Genomic DNA, 24568 nt, shown 5'->3' with positions numbered 1-24568 from the left:
TCCTTTATTTATTTATTTAGTGGCTTAAAACAGTATTTTTATCTCTCATGGTTGTGTGCGTTGTTGGGATTCAATGGGTCAGTTTCCTCCTTTTCAAAGTGAGCTAGGAGCGCCTACTGGCAGGATTGTTTTGATGCAGTGTGAAGTGCCCAGGCTAGAGCCTGACCTGTAGAAGGTGCTCAGACATGGTACCTGCCTCTCCAAGCCCTAATCAAGAGCCCAGCATGGCCTGGCCAAGTGGGAAGCCCTAGTTCCCTGTGGTCTGAAGCTCAGCTCTGAGCAGCCACTGCCCTGGTTCTGTCCAACCACGTTGCATGAATGTCCTGTGGCCTGATTCCCCCAGGGTCCTGCCTGTGGCCAGGGCCTGCCTGGATGCTCCCACTGTGGCCAGCCTCACCTTCTTCCTGGGTTGCTCCTGTGGAAGGAACCACCTAGGGCTGACCCAGATGGTCTGCTGCTCCCCGCACATGTGCAGCACGGTGCCTGGCACAGAAAAGATGTTCAAGGAGGCCTCACCCCAGGAGGCCTGACCCCCCCTCCTGGCCCAGATGTACTATCAAAACACATACTATCATATCGTTCTTTGGTCTCTCAATAAGCAGTTCCCCACAGCTCCTGTGTAAAATAGATTTGGAGCTGAAGGTGATAGTCACAGTGGCCACCCACGGAGCTCCAAGCTTACTCCGCGCTAGACTTGGGGCTGAGCGACTGACCCGCCCACTGTCCTGTGAGGTAGAGATTGCACTGCACAGCTGAGGAGACGGAAACTCAAAGAGACTGAGTCACTTCTCCAACCTAAGCCAGCTATCAAGCAGTGCGGCTGGGATCTAAACCCAAGCTCTTGTTTGGATAACTCATAGAAATTTCTTGTGTCTATGTTGCCTCTGATCGCACAGCAACCCTGGGGGTATGCCAAGCACGTGATTACCATTATTATTATCCTGTTTTACAGAGGAGGAAACGGAGGCTCCAGGTCCCACAGTGGGTCAAAGATAGGACAAGGGACTTAGATTCTAACCCAGTGCTCGGGCCCTGGCAAGCATAGCCTCCCCACTGGATTTAGAAGGAGTCCCTTACTCCCTAAAGTCAAGGCTCCAACTGGATCATACATTCATTCATTCATCCATCTGGCAGATATTTTTCAGGCTCCTTCGTGAAGCTTACCGTCTTTGTGAGTAAGAAAGACTTGAGACAATCACGTCTACAAACATGATAAAAACAGCGATGATAAGCATTGTTCCTGGAGGTGGGGTGAGAGATTAGGGAAGGTCTTCCAGGGAACACCTGAGATCTGAAGATTAGGCATTTGCCCTGGGAAGTGGGTGTGGAGGCTGGGAATTGCAGCCTAGGCAGAGGGGGACAACATGTGCAAAGGCCCTGAGGCAGGAATGAACAATACAAATAAGGCTGGGAAGTACTCACAGCAAGAACCTGGTGGGCTTGTCTTCATCCTAAAAGGAGGGACTCCAGGTTAGTGGAGAGGAGATTGGAGGGGGTTGAGTCATGGTGGGGACCCCAGTCAGGAGGCAACCTTAGTGGTTCAGGCACAGGGCTGCAGTGGAGCAGGAGGGGAGGATGAAGAAGGTGGGGCAGCCTAGCTCTACCCGCAGCTCCTTCAGGGCTCCTCCAGCCCTATCCCAGGGGCTTACTTTAATGGTTAATGCTTAGGATACCCTGACCTCCAGGCAGTGATGTGCTGGTAATTGTTTAAGGACTGCTCTCTGGGGAAAAGTCTTTATTTGTAGCCTTTGCCAATAACCACGGTGTAAATACTTCCACCATTGTTGATTTCAGTCTCCCAACCTGAAGTCAATGAATAAGAAATGGGGAAGAAATGTTTATAATTGCCCAAGCTTGAGAAAGTTGGCTTCAACATACTACTGCCCTCAGGTCTCAGAAAGGCAGTGGTTCTAATGAAATATTATTTATATGTGTCTCACCCCCCTGTGTAATTCCTGTGTATATGTAAGGGGGAGAAGGTGAAGGCTGGGTGGAGGGGATGTGTAGGAAGGAGGGTGGGTAAGGAATTAGTAGTAATGCCACTCTCCACCCCCAGTCTTCCCAATGACTAAGAGGTTGGTACTATTATTATCCCCACTTCCTGGATGAAGAAACAGAGGCACAGAGAAGTCAAACAACTTGTCCAAGTTCTCACAGCAATAAAGGGCAGAACTACGGACTCAGTTCAGGTCCTCCTGAATCTCTGCCCTGTCCCACCTGTGAGCCACCCAAAAGGGAGGGAGATGAGGGAGAGTTGGGAGGGGACAGTGAATGGAGGATGGGTTAGCTGGGAGGCAGGAGAAAGCTGTCAGAAGAGATGGTTGGGGTGGGGGGGTCATCTGAAATTCTCTGGCTGAAGCCTTAATTCTGAAGGGGGTGACCTCTAGAAGTCAACTTGGGGTGAAAGTGATTTTTAGAGGGCGGTTATGAGCTTACTCTGTGAATGCTCCCTGGAGAGGGCAGGAAGTTGGGGTGGGCAGAGGTCACGCTCCTGGAAACCCACACTTTCCCCATCTTCTGCAACCTCTGCAGGGTGGGGGCTCCAGGCCAGAGCCCATGCAGCTGCAACTCTCTCCAGGTTTGCAAGGAAGGTGTCTCGGCGGACCCCGACGGCTCAGCAGGGACCTGGGAGCAGTCAGGTCAGTCCCAGCAGCCCGGGAACAGCTCCAGTCTGGGTTCAATGAACTGGGAGCTGGCAACATCCTCTCGGGCCAGCGTGGATTGGACGGGGTGTAAGGCTCTGGAATAGGGCTTGGGCCCAGGGCTGGGGCAGAGGCTGAGGGACACTGATCTGATCTTCAGGTCTTCAGGACACTGCCCACGGGCCGTCTGCGTTCTCCATTCTGCAGAGGCTGGTGGCAGACTGGCAGGTCTAAGCCCCCATCCCCACATGCACACCCTGATCCTGTGTGCACCACCCTGAAGGTCCCCTCGCTCCCTCTCTCTTCCCTGCGTTGCTCAGAATTGCCATTGCACCTTTGACATTTCCTTTTCCAAGTTCTTTCCAGCCATGAGAGTCCTGCCAGTGTTCGGAAGTTAGTGTCCTTTCTCTGGGCCTCCGTTTCCCCATCCTCACAATAGAGATAAGTTCTCGCGAGACTCCATGAGTCTATGAGGCAGTCTGCATATTGTGTGTGTCTAGGGTTGGGGAGCATCATCCTTCAGATGTACTGGCTTGGTGCTAAGCACACAGTAGGCGCTTTATGGATTGGTTTGGTGAGCCTGCCTTGCCCAGGAGTTGGGAATGAGAAAGACTCCTAAGGGGCAATGGGCCTGCATCCAGTGGTCACCCCAGGGATGGGTTGGGAGTGGCCCCTCCCCACTGTCTCTTCCCAGAAGCTCCTGGATATTCCCACTTAATTATTAATTAATTCTTATTATTCTCATCATCCCCATTTTGTGAACAGAGAGACAGAACCCCAGAGAGCTTACATTGCTTCCCCAAGGTTATTCAGCTCATAGGTGGCAGAGCTGAGGCCTGAACCCAGGCAGCCCGGCTCCAGGGCCCATCTCTCTAACCATTGGACAACACAGCCTTTCTTGTAGTTTAGTGGTCTCCAAAGTGGGAAGAGGTCAGGAAGGAATTACTAGAAATTGTTGCATTCATTTTATCTCATCCTTTAAAATTTCTATTGTGAATGTATATTTTACATGCAGTACATATATATCATTTATTATTTTTAAAAAATTTTATTTTTGCCTGCTTTGGGTCTTCGTTGCTGTGCGCCGGCTTTCTCTAGTTGCAGAGAACGGGAGCTACTCTTAGTTGCTGTATGCAGGCTTCTTGTTGTGGTGGCTTCTCTTGCTGTGGAGCATGGGCTCTAGGCACGTGGGTTTCGGTAGTTGTGGCGTGTGGGCTCAGTAGTTGTGGCTCATGGGCTCTAGAGCGCAGGCTCAGTAGTTGTGGCGCACGGGCTTAGTTGCTCTGTGGCATATGGGATCTTTCCGGACCAGGGCTTGAACCCTCATCCCCTGCATTGGCAGACGGATTCTTAACCACTACACCACCAAGGAAACCCCATATACTTCGTTTTAAAAGAGCTTTATTGAGTATAATTTACATACCATAAATTTACCCATTTTAACAGTGCAATTCTTTGTGCAACCATCACCACAATCCAATTTTAGCATATTTCCATCCCCACCCAGAGATTCCTCCTGCTAATTTGCCATCAATCCCCTGGCCACTGTTAGTCTACTTTCTGTCTTTATAGATTTGTCTTTCCTGGATATTTCATATAAATGGAATCATACAATGTGTGTTATTTTGTGTCTGGTTCCTTTAACAGCATAATGTTTTTGAGATTCATTCATGTTTTAATATGTATCAGTATTTCATTCCTTTTTATGGCTGAATAGTAGTCTGTTGTGTGGATAGACCGTCTTTTATTGATCCATCTACCAGTTGATGGTTATTTGAGTCATCTCCACTATTTGGCTGTTATGAATAATGCTGCTATGAACATTTGTGGTTTTTGTGTGAACATAAGTTTTCATTTCTCTTGGGTATATACCTAAGAGTGGAATTGCTGCATCATATGGTAAATTTATGTTCAACTTTCTAAGAAGCTGCCAAAATGTTTTCCAAAGTGGCTGCACCATTTTACATTCGCACTAGCAATGTAAGAGGGTTCCCATTTCTCCATATCCTCACCAACACTTGTTATTATCTGTCTTTTTGATTATAGCCATCCTAGTGGGTCTGAGGTGGTATCTCATTGTTGTTTTAACTTGCATTTCTCTAATGACAAATGATGTTAAGTATCTAAGTTGTCTAATTTTTTGGCATAAAGTTATTCATAGTATTCCCTTATCACCCTTTTAATTTCTGTGGGGTTGGTAGTGATATTCCCTCTTTGGTTTTTATTTTGGTAATTTGTATTTTTTTCATTTTTTTTTCTTTTTCTTGGTCAATCTAAAGTTTTCTCAGTTTTGCTAATCTTAAATTTTAGTTTCATTGTTTTTTTCTTATTGTTTTCTATTTCACTGATTTCTAATCTTTATTATTTCATTACTTGTGATTGCTTTGGGTTTAGTTTACTCTTCTTTTCCTAATTTCTTACAGTGGAAGTTTAGGTTATTGATTTAGCATCTTCTTTTTCTAGTATAAGTTTTTCAAGCTATAAATTTTATTTCTAAGTACCACTTTAGCTGCATTCTACAAATTTTCGTGTTATGTGTGGTCATTCAGTTCAAAATATCAATACTTTAGAATTTGCCTTGTGATTTCTTTTTTTTTTTTTTTTTTGCGGTACGCGGGCCTCTCACTGTTGTGGCCTCTCCCATTGCGGAGCACAGGCTCCAGACGCACAGGCTCAGCGGCCATGGCTCACGGGCCCAGCTGCTCCGCGGCATGTGGGATCTTCCCGGACTGGGGCACGAACCCGTGTCCCCTGCATCACCAGGTGGACTCTCAACCACTGTGCCACCAGTGAAGCCCTGATTTCTTTTTTGACCCATGAGTTATTTAGAAACGTGTTGTTTAATCTCCAAATAGTTGGTGATTTCCCAAATTTTCTTCTGCTGTTGATTTCTAATTTAATTTGTTGTGGTCAGAGAACATACTTTGTATGATTTTAATCCTTTTCAATTTATTGAGACTTCTTTTATGGTCTAGCATATTATCTATCTTGGTGAATATTCCTGGTACACTTGAAAAGAATGTGTATTCCTGCTGTTGCTGGGTGGAGTGTTCTAATACATGACAGATTAAGTTGTTTGATAGTGTTGTTCAAGTCTTGTATATCCTTGCTGATTTTCTGTCTAGTTGTTCCATACATTATTGAAAGGGGGCTATTGAAATCTCCAGCTACTATTGTTTTTCCTGAAATTTTTCCCCTAGTTCTTTGGAAGGCATACATTAAAACAATTTTTTTTTAATTTTTCTTTCGTTTTTTATTTATCCATTTAGCCACTTAAAATTTTTTTTAATTTTAAAATTTTCTTATTGAAGTATAGTTGATGTACAATATTATATAAGTTATGATGTACAACATAGTGATTCACAATTTTTAAAGGTTATACTCCATTTATAATTATTGTAAAATATTGGCTATATTCCCCATGTTGTACAACATATCCTTTAGCTTATTTTATACATTATAGTTTGTACCTCTTAAGCCCCAACCCTATTTTACCCCTCCGCCCTTCCCTCTCCCCACTGGTAACCACTAGTTTGTTCGCTATATCTGTGAATCTGTTTCTTTTTTTGTTATATTCACTAGTTTGTTTTATTTTTTAGATTTCACCTATAAGTGATATAATATAGTAGTTGTCTTTCTCTGTCTGACTTACTTCACTTAGCATAATACCCTCCAAGTCCATCCATGTTGTTGCAAATGGCAAAATTTCATTCTTTTTTATGGCTGAGTAGTATTCCATTGTATATATACATGCAACATCTTTTTTATCCATTCATCTATTGATGAACACTTAGGTGGCTTCCATATCTTGGCAATTGTAAATAATGCTGCTATGAACATTGGGGTGCATGTATCTTTTTGAATTAGTGTTTTCATTTTTTTCGGATATATGCTCAGGCGTGGAATTGCTGGGTCACATGGTAGTTCTACTTTTAGTTTTTGGAGAAACCTCCATACTGTTTTCCACAATGGCTACAGAAATTTACATTCCCACCAACAGTGCACGAGGGTTCCCTTTGCGCCACATCCCCTCCAACATTTCTTATTTGTGTTCTGTTTGGTGACAGCCATTCAGACAGGTGTGAGGTGATATCTCATTATGGTTTTAATTTGCATTTCTCTGATGATTAATGATGTTGAGCATCTTTTCACGTGCCTGCTGGCCATCTGAATGTCCTCTTTAGACAAATGTCTATTCACGTCTTCTGCCCAGTTTTTAATTGGGTTGTTTGTCTTTTTGTTGTCGAGTTTTATGAGCTGTTTATATATTTTGGATATTAACCCCTTATCAGTCATACCACTTGCAAATGTTTTCAGTAGGTTGTCTTTCTAGCTACTATTGTGGAATTCTCTATTTCTCCCTTCAGTTCTGTCAGGCTTTGTCTCATGTATTTTTAGACTCTGTTGTTAGGTCATATCATTTTTGATGAATTGACCTTTTTATCATTATAAAATATCTCTGTCTTTAAGTATATTTCTTGGTCTTAAAGTCTATTTTATCTAATATTGGTATAGACAATTTACCTCACTTGTGGTTACTGTTTGCATGGTGTATATTTTTTCATTCTTTTGCTTTCAACCTATTTGTGTCTAAGCATCTAAAATGTCTCTTGTAGGGAGTGTATAATAGAATCTTGTTTTTTTAATCTGGTTTGATAATGTTTAAGTCATTCACATTTAGTCTGAATGTTTAAGTTACTTATATTTAGAGTAATTATTGATATGGTTGGATTTCTCTCTGCAATTTTATTTTTTTCTATATGCTTCATGTCTTCTTTTTTTTTTTTTTGTGCTTCTGTTCTTCCTTTACTGTCTTCTTTTGTGTTAAATAAATACTTTTCTAATGTACATTTTAATTCCTTTGTGGTTTCTTTATTATATTTTTGAGTTACTAGTCTCAGTTTGTTCTAGAGATTATAATATGTAATTTATCACAGTACACTTCAGATTAATACTAACTCAATTCTAATAAATTATCAAAACTTTGCTCCAATATAGCTCAATTCCCTCCCTTATCCTTTGTGCTATTATTGTCACATATATTACATTCATATATGTTATAAATCCAAAAATAGTGTTATAATTATTGCTTTATATGTCTTTTTAAAAATTTAAGAGAAGAAAGGAGAAAAAAATGTATTTATAGAATTCTTTATATTAAACCACATATTTATCATTTCTGGTTCTTTTCATTTTCTTCTGTGGATTCAAGTTACTGTCTGGTGTCCTTTCCTTTCTCCAATATAACTCTATTCCCTCTTTATGTTATAAACCTGACAGTTGTTTTTTAACTCAGTTAAGAGAATAAAAGAGAAAAATATGTTTGTAGTGTCTTTGTATTTACCTATATAATTGCCTTTTGCTCTTTATTTCTTCATGTGGATTCGATTTACTGTCTAGTGTCGTTTCCTTTTACCCTGAAGGACTTCCTTTAGTATTTTTTATAAGGCAGGCCTGTTAGCAACAAATTCTCACTCTTCGCTTGTCCGGGAGTGTCTTTATTTCACCTTCATTGTTGAAGGATACTTTTATTGGACAAAGACTTCTTGATTGACAGGATATTTTTTCTTTCAGCACTTTGAATATGTCATCTCATTCCTTCTGGCCTCCATTGTTTCTGATACAAAATTAGCTGTTAATTTTATTGTGGCTCCCTTGTATGACGCATCAATTTCTCTCTTGCTGCTTTCAAGATTTTCGCTGTCTTTGAACAGTTTTACTACGATGTCTACTTGGACTTTGGATGTGTAAATTCATGTTTTTCATCAAATTTTTGGACTATTATTTCTTCAAATATGTTTTTATGCCTAATTCCCTCCTCTCCTGGAACTCCCATTAAGTGTATATTGTGTGTTCAACGATGTTCCACAGGTGTCTGAGGCTCTGTTCATTTTTCTTCATTCTTTTCTTCTTTCTGTTCTTTAGACTGAATAATCTCAATTGCTGTATCTTCAAGTTTGCTGATTCTTTATTCTTCCAGCTCAAAGATGCTATTGAACCTCTCTAGTGGATTTTTAATTTCAGTTATTTCACTTTTCAATTCCAGAATTTCCATTAGGTTCTCTCTCTCTCTCTCTGTGTATCTATGATATATATATCATATATATAATACATATATATGCGTATAATTTCTGTCTATTGATATCCTCTATTTGATGAGTCTTTCCTTTAATTCTTTGTACATGGTTTCCTTTAGTTCTCTGAACACATTTATGATAACTGCTTTAAAGTCTTTGGCTGATAAGTGCAACAGGTGGACCGCCACAGAGACAGTTCCTATTAACTGCTTTTCTCCCTCTGAATGGATCACATTTTCCTGTTTCTTTGCATGTCTTGTAATTTTTTGTTGAAAACTGGACATTTTAGACAATACATTGTAGCAGCTCTGAATTCTGACTCCCCATGACCATGATCAGGGTTATTGTTGTTGAGCTCAGGGTTTCTTGTTTGTTTGTTTAGTGACTTGCCGAGACTAATTCTATGGAATCTGTCTTCCTCACAGTGTGAGGCTGCTGGTGCCTCTGCTCAGTTTATTTTTAAAATTCTTTTTATTTTTAAGCCTGGCTTCCTAGAAATTGCCCCAGGTCAGCATAACTTAGTGTTCTGCCAATGACTGGTCAGAAATTGTGCTGAAATACCTTGATCCAGTTAGGCTTCTGTCCTCTGCCAATGCATCTGTGTGTGGGTTGGGGAGCATATTGCAGATTTTGGCAGTTTACAAGTCTGCCCCAGTTGTTACTCCCCGTGTGCTGAGCCAGGGATGAGTTGGTAGCTGAGGCCTTCTCCAGTGTCCTCTTAGTGTGCACACAGCCTTCCACATCCCCAGAGATACATGGGAGCTTATCTAGACTCACTATGGCTTTCTTATTCCTGGATATCCCTGTTAAATGTTTTGCTGTTCTGCTAATTTCTTACTTGCTGCAACTAGTATTATACCTCAGGCTAGCTGCGATGTTGGCCTTAAGGGACGTAATTTTAAAGAAATATACCTATACTGAGTGCGTGCTTCTATTTCCCGATACGGGTGCACGATGAAACAAGTTTGGCAATGACTGGTCTGCTTTTGTGCATCTCTAACTGCTCTGCCCTAGCTGGGGGCTCTGTCTGGATGCTGAGTGCTGGCACTGGCATCCCTTAGGTGGGGTCTGGGGAGCATTTGAGAAGAGCTGCTGCAGCAACAGAATTCTCCAGAAGGCATCTCAGGGGCAAGCGGTGGTCATCCAAGGTGGATGAACTTGACTCCTTAGGACTGTCGGCCCTGCCCATCCTGGCTGGGCTTTTGCTCCCACAGGGATGCAGTCCTGGCTCCTCTGTCAGCAGGCCTGGGGTGGGGGAGCCAGTTTCCCTCTACACTGGCTTCCAGTCACCGGAAGCCTGCCAGACACTCAGGAGGAAAATCTAGCGGAGCCAAGAGAACGCTCAATTCCCTTAGGGCAGAGCTGCCAGCAAGGGGGGTTACCCAGGAGGCGGCTGTCTCCTGCCCAAGAAGCCCAGGCTGGAGAGGGCTGGGACCTGTGGCCTCCTTGGTCCCCTGGGTACTCACTTGAAGACAAGGAGTCAGAGAGCAGCCCCTCCCCCTGGCTACTGCCCCTGTCCTTGGGGTGAGCACGTAGAGAGGCCTGTGCCCATGAGCTGAAGGTCGGTGTGCTCGGCCGGCACCGTGGGTAGGAGGGGTGGAGGGCAGAGGGGAGAGCTGGGCTGACAGTCACGTAGGTTGATGTCATTGGTCACTCCACCTCCCTGAGGTATCGCTTTCCTCATGGCCAAGCCTGCAACTGAGTTCAGGGAGGCCAGTCACGTCCCATCCCTGGCAAGCTCTTAGGCCACTCACTGTACCGCCTCTGGGGCTGCTAAGGTCAGGGTGGCACCTGCCAGCACTGCCTAGACTCAGCTCAGCTCCCAAGGTGGGGAAGGGGAGGCTAGGGGGTAGGGAGTGTGGCAGGGACAGGTGCCTGGGGTCTGGGAGTGGCCAGACTGCTGAGAAGGTGTCCCAGGGTATGAGGTGGGTGGGGGTGGGTGGGAGGGGGACGCTAAGGTGGGTTTATATCACAGGGGAGCATCACCACAATTCAGGAGGTCTCAGTCTGAAGTGGGGGGAGGCAGCCCCTGCCCACAGGTAGCTCCCAGTCTGAGGGAAACAACAGAGCCCTTGCCCTTAAGGAGTTTCAAGTCTGATGGGAGAGACGGTCCCTGTTCTCAGAGAGCCCTTGACTAATGGAGGAGACACAGCCCCTGCCTACAGAGATAGTGGCTGTGTCTGAGCTGAGCATGGTGGTGGCTGGGATTAGAACCCCCTGCCCTGTTCTCTCCTCCAGTGTAAGCCTCCCAGGTCATCCAGAACAGATTCTTAGGAGGATCCCTTGCCCAGATGCAGGCAGAACCCGGCAGGTGCCCTGCATGTGACTGTCCACATGGGACAGGGAGGGGCTGCCAGAGCGTAAGTGCAGACAGACAGCAGCGTCCCCGTGTCTGAGTGCATCCTTGGGTCTGGGTCCAGCAGAGGGAGCTGGCAGCCAGCGGGAGCCGAGCAAGCCGGCCCTGACCCCAGAGATGGCCTTGAGGCGCTCCTGCTGCCCACCCAGGGTGGGCGATTCACCCCATGGCTGGAGCTGGAGTGTCAGCAGCATACGTGGGGACCCAGGCCTCCTCAGCCCACCCCAATACCCAGGGCTGCCCCACAGAGACCCCCCCCCCCCCTGCAGAATCCCCAATTCCACACTTCCAGCTGAGCCTGTGAAGTCTTTCCCACGGTCACTGGGATAGGAGGGAGTGCAAGGGGTCAGAGCCCTGGGTGGGAGTTCTGCTCCCTCTCTTACTAGTTCTGTGACTCTGGGCAAGTTATATAATCTCTCTGGGCCTCAGTTTCTTCATCTGTAAAATGGGCTGCTGTGGAAGGAAAGTGCATAGGATGTGCCTGGCACATAGTAGGTGCCAGTTAGGCAACTTCCCTTCTCCTCACTCCATTCTTCTCTGCTTCATGCAGGGGGCCTCTCCCTGACCTGAGGCTGAAAGGCTCGGGGGAAAGCCAGCTAAGATCGGGGGCACTACCAGGGCAGGCTTCTTTTGGAGATGAGATTTGAGTTGATGCTTCCTCTCAACCCGTAACACAGACACGTCAAACTGCAGCCAGAATGAAGTGACACTGATGGGAGAAGGGGCACAACCCCGTTGACTCTTCACTTAGCACCCTGCCTAGCAACCCTCCCATTCATGTGCTCCTGGCTGCAGGTCAGTAGGACTTATTGGGCTCTTGTGACCCCGCCATCAGTGCTGAGGTCTCCTTGGAGTATGTAGCTCTCTGGGTGTTCCCCCTCTTTCCTGCTCAGCATATTTATTGAGCACTTATTTTGTGCACTTCTAGTCACTAGGGAGACAGCAGTGAGCAAAACTGACAGGGGTCCTTGACCTCATGGAGCTCACATTCTAGAGGGGAGGGTGAAAACAACAAAATAAGTATATTAGAGGGTGGTAAGTCCTCTGGAGAAAAATAAAGAAGGGATGAGGGATAGGAGTATGGGTGTAAAGGGGTGGTGCACTTGTAACAGAGATGTCAGGGAAGGCCACACCGAGAAGGTAACAGTTGAGTAAAGACCTGAAAGAGGGAGCCATGTGCGAAACGAGGGGAAAACATTCCCTGAGAGGGAACAGCATGTGCAAAGGCCCTGGGGTGGTAGCAGAGCTGGCTTATTTGAAGAAGAGCAAAGGGGCTGGTGTGGAATGAGTGAGAGGGGGAGTAGTGGCAGATGAGTTCAGAGAGGTAGGAGGGACCAGATCCTGTGGGGCTGGTAAGCCACTGTCAGGATGCAGGAAAGAGACAGGGGTCACTTTCTTTTCCCCGATGGGCGGTGAGACAGTAAGGAAATGTCACCTGCTTTAATAAAAGTGAGCCACAGAACTTCTAAGACTGGCACTGGAAATACCCTCCTGACTGAGAGAGGCAGCTTGGTCCATGAGACTCCGACTTCTTGGGGCTCTCTCACAGGATTCTGGTGCCGTCCCACATTGATCTTGGGGAGAGCGGTGGGGCTGCTCAAGGAAGCGTCGAGAGCAACCCGAGGGCAGGAGTTTCCTGTTAATCCTGCATCCTTAGTACCTGGACTTATGAGAGGTGCTCAACACAGCCCAGTTGAATGAAAGGTGGAGGGAGTGAATGAGTGAGGGATGGACATGGGCCCTGGCCCTTCATTCCCCATTGTAGCAGAGACCAGGCTGGAAGTTTTCTCATGTCCCGGGTGACGCACTCAGAGAACCAGGCCTCTGAGACAATGTGGCTGACGAGGCCTCATCCTACTCCTTTTCCACGTGGAGTCTCTTGCGGGGGGTTCTCTGCTGGCTCCTGGGTGGCATTTCTGTGGCTGAACCACATTGCACACCCCACCTCACCCGCTCCCCCATACACACACACCTCAGACATGCAGCACCTTCAGAGGCTGAGCTGTGTGTCAGGATCCCCACCGCCTGAAATCCAGCGTCGGGTCTGAGGTCCGTCTCTCTCCCCCCTGAGCCACATCAGAAGGCGCCACCCGCTGTGGGGAGCTCCCCTGGACCCCGACACAGGGTGGTGGTCTTTTGGACCTTAACAGAATGACCCCAACCTCAGGCAATGGCGGGGAGTGGCCTAGAGCTTTGTAGTAATACTGACAACAATAGCAGCTTCTCACATTCATCAAGCTCTGGCCATGTGCCTGACTCTGTCCTCAACACACCACCCGCATTACCTCACTTAGCTCAGAGGCCGCCATGCACCAGTCAAGGGGGCTGGGGCCCCGAGAGGTCAAAGAACTTATCTGGAGGCGTTTTCTGGGTGGGGGTAGAAGGCCTGCAGGGCCCCAGCTCAGAACGGCCCCGCCTACCACTGCCCTGGACATCTAAGCAGAGGGGTTCGGTCCATGACCCACGTTCTCCTGGGAGACCCCAGCTGAGGATGTCAAACTCTTGCCCACCCTTCAGAGGAGAGGCTGGGGTCCTGGGGTGGAAGGGAAGTGAGCTAGGAGAGCTGGGCTTGTGAGATGGAGCGGCCCCCTGCTGTCCCTTGTCCCTGGCTGAGCTGCAGGGAGAGTGGAGGTGGCTTTGGCACTCAGGGCTTGGGTGCCCCCAGGGTGTGTGCTCCTTCTCCCGTCTGCGGGGCTGCCAGCTGCTCACTCGTCACCTCTGGGCCGGCTGGGCCCTGCTGGAGAGAGGTGCTGCCAGCAGGGCCAGGCCCAGCCTCCCCGCCCTGGCTGAACAGAAAACAGATCTGGGGGACCCACAGAGTCTTCCAGAGCTCGTGCCTCCTGCCCTGGCGGAGGAGACTGAGAGTGGGACCCTGCTCCAAGCCCTGCTCACTCCAGGCCTCAGCTGCCCTCTCTGGCCAGCGACGCCGCCTCCCTGCCTGCTGGCTCACTGGAGGTGAGAGGATAAGGGGCAGGAAAGCTGCAAAGTGCTCTGTAAATTCACCAGTTCACACAATGTCACCACTGTTCACAGCTGGGTGGCCTTTCCTCTGAACGCAATGCCCAGGAACTATATCTCTCACCTGGGCACTGTGCACCTTGCCTTGCTGGGTGGCCTTTCCTCTGAACGCAATGCCCAGGAACTATATCTCTCACCTGGGCACTGTGCACCTTGCCCTTGACTGACAACCACCTGTGCACATCTCTCACCCCCAAGCACAGACAAGCCTGGGGGAAATGCAGGAATTGGGTGGGAGTCCACTCAGCACAGTGCCTGGTACAGAGGGAGGTCCCCTCCTACTTCTCTCCCTTCCAGAGAACAGCAGACAGAAGTGGGCAAGGGGTGGGGTGGAGGCGGGGTGGGGTGGCTGTGCTTAGGGAACAATAGGAAGACCCTGGACTGGTGTCCTGGCTCTGCCCAACCGCACCTACGTCCCGTTTGCCTCCCTTTGAGATGTTTGAGACTGGAAGTGATGCCTTTGGGGACACATGCTCAGACTGCCTCATCAGATAAAGGCTCTATGCATCTCAGAATTCAGAGCTGGCAGGATGGGAGGATGTGCTCCTGATAGATGTCGTGAAACTGGCAGAGAGAAAACCTGCAGAAGAGGCCAGCCCCACAGCCCGAGCTCTTGCAGCCGCCTGATCACAACCCGTCGTGGCAGCCAGTGGCGGCCAAGTCTCTGTGCGTTTCCTCCAGGGCAGGAGCTGGGCTGTATTCCTTTGTATTCCTAGTGCCTAGGGCAGAGTCGGGCCCAAAACATGCCCATAACGTGATTGTTGAACAAATCTGGCCGAGGTGAGTGGGGTCCTTGCTCATGCGAGTGCCAGCTGGAAATGACAGTGGCTTCTCTTTGTGAGTGCTCGCTCAGCAGTGAACCCTAGGAAGTGGGGCCTATGGGTGATGGACATCCTGGACTCCAGGAAAGGAAGGATTCCATGGCTTTACACTCTGGAAGGCACTGAGAGCCAGGAAATATGCAAGGCTGGGAAGAGGGGCCCCTTCCGAACCATCATGGCCAGGCTTGCGTGGAGGCAGCAGCGGGGCCCTGGGGGTGGAGAGGGTGCTGAAACAAACTCCATTTTGAAAGTCCGTGTTCAAAATCTGGTAAAATGAACTCTTGGCCAAATTCCAGTGGATGGCTCATACATTGGCCAAATGCATATATGAGTGTGTGTGTGTGTGTGTGTGTGTGTGTGTGTGTGTGTGTGTGTAGGGGGAAGGGGATGGAGCAAGCTTTATAAAAATTCTATTGAAAAAGACATGGAAGTTTGGTTAACCATAAACTCACTGAGAATTGCTTAAAAAAAAAAAGAAAAAAAGCAACCATAATCTGAGGTTATATTAATAGGAGCATAGGACCCAGGATAAAGGAGGAGATGTATGTCCTGCTATACTCTGAGCTGGTCAGGCTGTACCCAGAATGTGGGGCCTCTCTGAGGGAGGAGAAGCACTAGTAGCTAGATCAGACCTGAGGGGACAGCTTGGCTAGAGTGGAGGTGGGGTAGATGCTAAAGAGAGAGGGTCAATGGAGGGCTGGCATGTAGAAGCAGGAGAGACCTGATTATCGTATTTGCTCCAAAGAATAAAACACTTGGATTGATGGTTTGGAAGGTACAAGGAGATGAATTTTGGCCTCGGCAAGGCCTTTCTAATCATTAGAACTGAATTATATAATAATAATATAATATATAAATATTGTACTACATAATTTAACAATATAATATAATAAAAGTACTTTCTAATAACTGGTACAGGTTTGAACTCTGCACCACTGGGTGTATTCAAGTAGCCACTGATGACTTCTATCTAGGATGTTGCAGAGGGCATTAGCAGAATCACCAGGACCCATGATTTTGGGCTCATGGCAGCCCTACTGAAGTTCAGTCTAGAAATCTGCTTTACTTATTTATTTTTATCCCAGATGCAGACAATTGAACTAATTATACTATCATCATTGTTCTGTTCAAAGCCCCCTTTAATGTTATTTTTCATTTTATTTTTCTCCTTCACCCCTGATCTCCACTGCCATTTCTCACCATCCCCAGCCCCCTGCCTCCAGACCCTCATTCTATGTGCTTGATATTGGTCTTGAAATATGCATCTTCGTATACTGGGTCGTGTTGTTTTCTGCATTTTTTTTTTTTTTTCGGTACGTGTGCCTCTCACCGCTGTGGCCTCACCCGTTGTGGAGCATAGGCTCCAGATGCGCAGGCTCAGCGGCCATGGCTCAAGGGCCCAGCCGCTCCGCGGCATGTGGGATCCTCCCGGACCGGGGCACGAACCCGTGTCCCCTGCATCGGCAGGCGGACTCTCCACTACTGCGCCACCAGGGAAGACCTTTCTGCATGTTTTATCATTTATATAAATGGTGTTATGCTATAACTCTCCTCTTTTTCTTACTTTTTTCATTCAGCACTGCTGTGAAGATCTGTGTATCCTGGTACATGCCTCTGGCTTGTTTCTAACCACCATGTGGAAGGGAGCTGCCATATCTTACTTATCCACTCCCCCAGGGATGGACACTTAGGCTGCTTCCAATTCCCCACTACGCTAGATTTTGCTGTCATGAGTACCCTGTACATGTCCTCTTTCCACCTATATAATCGTTTTTCCAGGCTATTTACCCATTTGTGGGATTCTGGGATGTCAGGTGTGTGCGTACTTAGTTTCACTAAATATTGCCAGATTGCCGCTCTCAGGATGGATATATAAGCTTATCCTCCCATCTGCAGGACACAGGAGTCTCATCTCCTCACAGCGGGTATAATCCACCTTTCTACTTTGTGCCATTCAGTTGTGTGTGGAGAGACATATTGTTGTTTGAAGTATGCAGCTCTCTGATGACTAATGAATTGATCCATCTCTTCATATCCTTGGCCATTGTACTTCCTCTTTTGTGGCATGCCTGTTCATATATTTTTGCTCATTTTTTTTTCTATTGGATTTCCTGTCTTTTTCTTGTTGATAAAAGAAGTTCATTGACCATTTTAGATTCTAATCCCTGGCAGGTTTCGAAGTTGTGAATCTCTTTTCCCAGTCTGAGAATCTTCCATTTTAGCTGGTGTTCTAAGGTTCAGCTGGGTTTGGGAAGCCCTGGGGTAGATCATTTCTAATTCTGTCACTGCATGCTTTTAAGATTCTTGGGCTTTCTGAGAAGATTCCTTGCCACTTGTGGGGGAAACAGAGGCCTCAGGAGGTGTGAGGGCAAAGGGATGTCGTTGTGAGTGTGGATGTGGAGCCGGGGCAACCCCTGTTTCTTGACCGTCTCTAGCAGTGCATTGTGTCATGAAGATGTTCATGTGATGTGGCCCAGACAGGCTTGTGAGGTCCTCCTGGGGGGTGATACACAGCTCATTTGGATAAAACCTAGAATATCTCATTATTCAGACGAGATCTTCAATCTACTGGAATTTTCTCAACAATAGCAACTTAACTTTTTTGCCTCTGTGGAATTTTAAAAATTTGACTGCAAAATTTTCAACACTCCTCCCACTGAGAAGTAGTGGGGGGAGGTCTGTGTTTCCTCCCCTTGAATATGGGCTGTTTTTTCTGCCCAGTAGAATTTAGCAGAGGTGATGCTGTGTGACTTCTGAGGCTAGGTCAGAGAAGGCCCTGAATCTTCTGCCTAGCTCTTTTGGGACACTTACTCTGGAGGAAGCCAACTGCCGTGTAAGACATCCAACTACCTTGAGACTGCCATGCTGGAGAAGCCACACATAGGACACTGGTCAACAACACTACCTGGGCTCCCAGCCAATGACCAGTGCCAACTGCTAGCCATATGAGGGAGCTGTCTTGGATGTCCAACCCTAGCTGACATCTGACAGCAACTGTATGAGAGACCCTGCAGTGAGAACTGCCCAGCCAAGCCCCTCCTGAATTCCTGACCCACAAGATCACGAGACAACAAAATTGTTGTTTATACCACTAAGTTCTGGGGGTAATTTGTTAAACAGCAATAGTAACCACAACAATCTCCTGGAACATAGCTAGCATAGTTACTTTAAATCTTTACTGATAACTCTAATACAAGCAGCTTTTCTAGGTCTGTTTCTATTTATCATTTCTGATGTTTTAAAAATTGTTATCTGACTCCTCATGTGTATAGGTATTTTCAATTATGTGTTAGACATTGTATTTACAGTCTTGTTTGTAAAAATAATCTGAGGTGTAGAATGATGTTACCTTCTTTGGAAAGGATTGACATTTGTGTCTGCCAGGTGCCTGGGGCACTAATAATACAGAATCACCTACTTCAATTTTAAGGACTGAGTGATTAGAAACTGAGTTGTCTTCTTCTGGTTCACCCCTAACTCCTAGGATGTATAGCCCTTTTGGGGTGCCTGCCCAAAGAGAAAGGGTTCACCCCTTGGTAAGCCTGGAGCTCCAATCTATGTCTCTTAGTCTCACAAGGCTGTCAAAAGAGTTGTTTAGCTTCTTGGACTCTCAGCTGACCCCTCCAGAATGGGCAAACACCCAAATGCCACTCTTACTTTTCTAGGTCTCAGCTGTGGTAAAGAAATTTATTGCTGTCTTGTTAGCTCCCTGATGACTTCAAGTAAATTTTAAAACTATTTTGTCTAGCTGCTGTAGCTGTTCTCAGTAGGAGCATTGGTCTAAATCACTTTGTCTACAATTATTAACTCATTTAATTAATTCTTTAAATGTCAAAAACACAAAGAAATATAAAATTATGTTCTTCAAAAGTTCTTGTAAAAATATATATCACACTGTCTCTAACCTTAAACAGATATTGACCATAATCCAGTTTTCCACTGAAGACACAGGGTTCCCATTAAGAATATCCCCTATCATAACTAAAACGTAGTGGTGCCCCTAGAAACTGGGGTACATCATTTTCTTTGTCCCTACCCTGAATTCTGAGTTCTTGGGTCTCCTTTTTATTGTTTGTGTCTTCACTTGATACTTTTTGCTGTCAGTAAAAATATCCCTAATGACATTCTCCCCATTCTAACTTTAAACCTTGGCGTTTTCCTGCATGGTGTTCGCCAGGGTCCGAGCGGAAGGTGGATGCAGTGCTCATCCTTGATCAAGGGGTGATGCATCACTTCAGAGGTGATACTGGAATAGAACTGCAACTTCTCGTCATAGGCGACACAAGGGGGCTTCTTGGCGGCAAACTTCTCCATCACGATCGCTTTGTCCAGTTTCCAGAACGGTCGGTACTGCTTGCATTTCTGCGGGTACTTCATAAGATTGATCAGAATCCTGTGGACGTTTTGGGGGGTCATAACAACCTGCTCAATTATCTGAGGGTTCTGAGAAATATTATTGTAAAAGCTGATTGTAACAAGTCTTCTTCCATTCCCTTCTGAGGTGGGCATTCTATGCAGCTGCCATTCATCCAGTGAACAAAATTCTGGCAAAATAAGAATCGGGGGAGAAAAGACAGCCCTTTGGTATCTATTTTGCTTCCTATGTACATATCATATTCAGTAATAAGTCTTGCTAGTAAGGGATATCACTTTATTATTGATAAGCTGTGCTAGATGGCGGAAAATCACCACAATCCTTTGTTCCTCCCATCAAGAGGTTCTGTCTGTTGACAAAATGGTCTATCGGGGGGACCTATTTTCCTGCCCTGGGCTAGCTTGTGACTTGACTTGACCAACAGATGGGGAAGTGGCATTATACAAGGTCCAAGCCCAGGGCTCGAGTAGCCCAGCCGCTTCTACTCTCATGCTCTTGAAACCTTGCAGCCACCAGATGCGTGAACTTCAGCTAGCCTACGAGATCATGGAGACCCAGGAGAACCAGAGCCCCCCAGCCAACAGCCAGCCAATCATCAGACATGTGCTTGAGCACAGCCAAGTTTGGATGTATAAAACAACATTTTCCAGTGTCCCAGAACAAATCTGTCACCTGATGCCTCCCTGCTATGTAGTCAAGAGCCCCTCTTCTTTCAAGCAAACCGTGGGTGGTTATACATAACATCTCTGAACCACAGTCTGGCCACCTGTAGAATGGGAATAACAACAAGTACTAATTCTACTGCTCACTGTAATACTAATACCAAAACTGATAGCTAACGTTTATTTAGAGCTAATTGCCAAGCACTGTGTTAAGTGTTCTACATGTTATGCCATTTAATTCTCCCAACCCACTCTAGAACATGGATTGCATTGTCATTTCCACTTACTAGATGAGGTAATCCAATCCTAGTTTAAAACTTTTGCTCACCGTTTTCAGTCATGAAATATGAATCCTGAAGCTCAAATAGTGCAGTCAAGCCAGCTTAAGTCACCTCGTCCTAAGTGTTTATTTGCAGAGATTTTTGTTCATGAACTGCATTTACAACACTCTCCAAGTGGATAGGTAAAGATTCTCTTCATTTAAAAAAAAGCATTGATTAAAAAAATAATAATAAATAAAAGAAAGCATTTATGAAGATAAAATAATACAGTCTTCGCTAAAAAGGCTCAAACCCATCTGTGGTGGGGGTGGGAATAAACTGGTATGAAATACTATGATTAATATCCACAATGTTTCACAGAGAGTTTTTCCTATTTATTTACCCCTTGGAAATTTTTGTTTTCCTGTTCAAAGACTTGGTAATGTAACATCTAAAAGTTAAGAGCATTTATAGGACAGAGGTTTAATAAATGACCTATTTGCATAGATTAAAAAAAACCTTTAATACATACGTAAATTAGATAACCAGGCATACAAGAATAGTGTGTAAGGTAAGAGCAGATAGGCTCTGATTCAGGTTGGGGAAAAATAGATCAGTAAAGTTTAACTGTCAGACAGCTGTTGAGAGCATCTCCTCAGAAGCCTTTTTATCTCGGCTCTCAGTCTGGATGGTTGAGGTTGTCAGATACGTGGGTTCTGGATAACTGAAGTGACACCGCACTTGCCCTGACTTAGATGCCCCCACTGGAAGCAGGGAGTCAGGGGGCACAAGCAGCGTCCTAAAGCAGCTCAGGGGCTTTGGCCAGCGCTAGGCTGCCTTGTCTTTGTTTCCGAGGCCCCACCCTGTCTCCTGACTAAGGAGACTCAAGAAATCCTGGCAGAGAATGCTGTTCCCAGCTGCCCTGCGGAGATGACCACTTCACGGAGAGCGGAGGGAGGAAGGAGGAGAAAAGCAAAAAGAAAGGTCCTCTTTCAGGCTTAAGATTATGTGGAGTGGCTGCCGCAAGGCCTGCCAAGGGCTGACTCACCAGGCTGGGACGAGGCACTACAGGTGCACTCAGGCCAGCAGGCGATAGGCGCCGGTTGCAAACAGGCCCACGCCCGAGACAGACCACCAGGGACAGGTGGAGACAGCCCCTGCGGGAGCATGGGAGCCGGAAGGGCGTGCTTCCAGGGCCTGGTTCTGAGCGCTCACAACCATGGAGACCCTGTGACTTCATGGTCAAGGCATAGGAACGCTGATCCAGGAGTCCAGAGACCTGGGGCACCCTCTAATGTGGGCCTCATCCTCCTAGCTCTAAAGTTCTGGTTCTAACTGCCATTAGTATGCTCTGGGACGTCATAGAGAGCACACACACTTTTCCAGCCTTGTTTTATCCCTTTCGGGGTGACTCCTTCACCTGTGGTATCTCTAAATCTTTACCTACTTTGAGTCGGTGCCATTATTAGTCCTGTTTTATAGATGAGAAAACTGAGGCACAGGTTGTCCAACGATGCACAGCTGAGAGCTGGGTTTCAAAGCCAGATCTGTGTGAGTTTGGAGCCCATGCAAAGCCCTGCATTGTGCAGCCGCCCCAGGAGACCAGGAAACAATGCCCTGCATCTTGGCAAATACAGGGCCGGCTCTGGAGGTCTGGCAGGGGCAATAGGGGTGGGATGGTCAGGGAGCTTCCTGGAGGAGGGGGAGATTGAGCGGCTCCTAGCATGGGGACAGGCAGCACGGGAGGTGAGGGCTGGTGGGAGGCTGGTAGCTGAGACTTGGATCCTTAGCTGACACCTGCATTTAGCAGGTTGAGGGTAGGGGTTGAAGGATGGAGAGAGAGATTGACTTCTGCCTCTCTTCTGCCCTGGGGGAAGTGACCTGGGACCCCCTCCAGAGCTGGGAGCCAGGGCAGGCTGTTCACTACTCTGCTCATTACCAGCTGTGTGAACTTAGGTAGTAAGTTCTAGAGACTTTGTAGACTTTAGTTTTCTCATCTGTGTACGGGAATTATAATATGGAGGTTGTTACCATAATGAGATTGAGTGAATGGAGTAACTCGTGCAGAGACTAGGCACGGTAGCAGTACTCCTCACCCACACCTTCTCTTCTCTGGGCTGAGGCCTCACGTCTCTCATCTTTCCCCAGAGCCCTCCTTGCTGGAGTCTCTGACGTCCCCGGTGGCCCAAACCATCCCTCCCCATTGCAGTGGACTCCCTGAGTGACCAGCTCCTTCCTACCTTGTCCCCCTCCTACCTTCTTTCCCTGGTGGGGCCCACATGCTGCAGCCTGTACTCCCTAACTCCTCTGCCAGTGAGACTCCAGCCTGAGGTCTCATGGAATGTTTTCTCTGCCTTTGCCCCACTGGCAGGAGATGAGGTGCCCTGGAGCTAAGTGCTGGAGACCTGGGTTCAAAGCAGGCTCCATCTCATTTAATGGTTGGGTCAGCCACCAGCCCTCACTGGGGTTTCCTATCCAAGGTTGTTTGGGGGACCTCTCCCGGGGGCCTCAGGGCCAGCTGAGGTGACTCCGGTCAGTGGCTGTACTCCCTGGCAGGGAGGGGTGGGTGAGGCTGGGCAGGCAAGGATGGAGGGACAGCTGTCCTCCCTTCCTGTTCTCACCGCATCTCCCTCCCTCCCTCCTCCTGTCCAGAGGCCTCCCAGGGTCCTTCGCCTGAGAAAGAAACTGTCTGCCCTCTCTTGTCAGAGGACAGGGGCTCGATAAGGAATTAGGTGAGCAAATCCAGCCTGCATGTTAATCCCTCCTTTTGCTCTGAGGGACCAGGGAGGTGGGCAGAATGAGCGCCCGGTCCTGGGAGCAGTCATGTCTAGACCTCCCGCTATCAAGGCAGCAGATGATTAGCCAATTAGCCTGGAGGAAAGCAGGTCTGGCTCCTGGGGGCTCTGGGCTGCATCTCCCAAGAGAGCAGGGCCTTCTGGGAGTGCTGGCTAGGTGAACAGGGGCAGCTGTGGCGCTATGCCTAGAGCCCACAGGGTACCCACAGGAGGGGGTCTTCCTGTCTGCCATGTATGAGGTAAGGGACAGCAGGGGTGGGTCCTGCACTCAGTACCCCATCCTCCTGGATATGAGTCCTGTAATGACAGAGAGGACTCGGCACACAGGCAGTGCTGGGTTGCGGTCGACCACTGTCACTGTTAGTATTGCTGTTATCGTTTCTACCATGTGCTGAGCATCTGTGACTCGCCGTTATCTCTATGAAGTCATATTATTAACCCAACTTTAAAGATAGGGAGAAATTGATTGGAGATTCAAACTCAGGTGTCCAAAACCTGGTCTCTTAAATATTACACTTTGCTCTGTTTGTGCCATCCTGGGTCACCTGGGGCACCTGTAACAAATGCAGGTTTCCTAACCCACCCCAGGCCTGCTCAGTCTGGACTTCTTGGGGACAGGGACAGTCCTAGGAAGCTGTATTCTCAGGAAGCTCCTAACCACCACATCATGACTGACTGTGATGCGGGAGATCTGTGCTGTGACTCCAAGAAACTCAGACCTAAGAGACCCTCCTTCCCCTCTTCCAGGGCACCCTCTACGCCGCCTGGGGCAGGGGGGCACCACTCCTTTGGGAAGGGGAGATTTCCCCTCAGCCACTTCCTCCCCTCATTCATTGAGGAACATTTGGTACCTCTGGCATCCCTCCAGAGGCCATGGCAACAGTGGAGGGCAGGCAGGCGGGTGGCTTCCCTGGCAGAGGGGCTCACCAGCTTCATCTCGGGTCAGCCTGGCAGCCCTGGCCTCACGAACTGCTTCTCTGCATCCATGATGGGGAAGGCCCAAAGGGGGCCCTCAGTGGTCTGAGGTCACCCAGATCCCAGGAGAAGACAAGCCCTCAGGCCAGTGGGTTACTGAGCCGCCCATGCCCATGGGCAGCTCAGTCGGGTCTGTTTCTCATCAGCCTCTCTGGGCCTTGAGGAAACCGAGGCTTGAGGCCGGCCAGCGGCCTTGTGGTTTTGGAAGCAAGGGGAGGCCAAGTCCTTGAGTTCCCAGGACCTCTGCATTCATAAGTCTGCACAGGCGTGCACAAGCACACACACACACACATGTGTGGATTGGCTGACACATATTCAGCATGCAAATACCCACATGCACACGTGCTCAGGGCTCAGACTTTGGCAGCCAGGGAGATAGGAGGGCCTGGTCTGAGGACGCCTCACCCTGTCTGGTCCCATCTTCCTCCTCAGGCTACTTGGCCCCAGGACAGGGAAGGGCATGGGCTCTGGCTTCAGCTCTGAAAGGTTCTCCCTTTCCTTCCTGACTTAGAGGGGCTTCTAGGCCAATGCGTGAGGCTCGTGAGGTATGAGGAGCCTTCTCTATCCTCTGTCCCCACACAAAGGAG

The 24568-nt window shown here is 47.6% G+C and overlaps 1 protein-coding gene across 1 annotated transcript in view; it reads right to left on the bottom strand.

Moving 5' to 3' along the window:
• Positions 1-24568, bottom strand: part of LOC117200644 (uncharacterized protein C6orf223-like) — a 169598-nt gene that overhangs the window by 33823 nt on the left and 111207 nt on the right. The window contains 1 exon segment of the mRNA XM_049716152.1: positions 19162-19307. Within this exon segment, the coding sequence (XP_049572109.1) occupies positions 19162-19307 (146 nt within the window).

Source organism: Orcinus orca, chromosome 10 (genome assembly GCF_937001465.1).
Source record: "Orcinus orca chromosome 10, mOrcOrc1.1, whole genome shotgun sequence".
NCBI lineage: Eukaryota > Metazoa > Chordata > Mammalia > Artiodactyla > Delphinidae > Orcinus > Orcinus orca.
The sequence above is the reverse complement of the archived record's forward strand: the minus strand, read 5'-3'. Positions and strand labels throughout refer to the sequence as shown.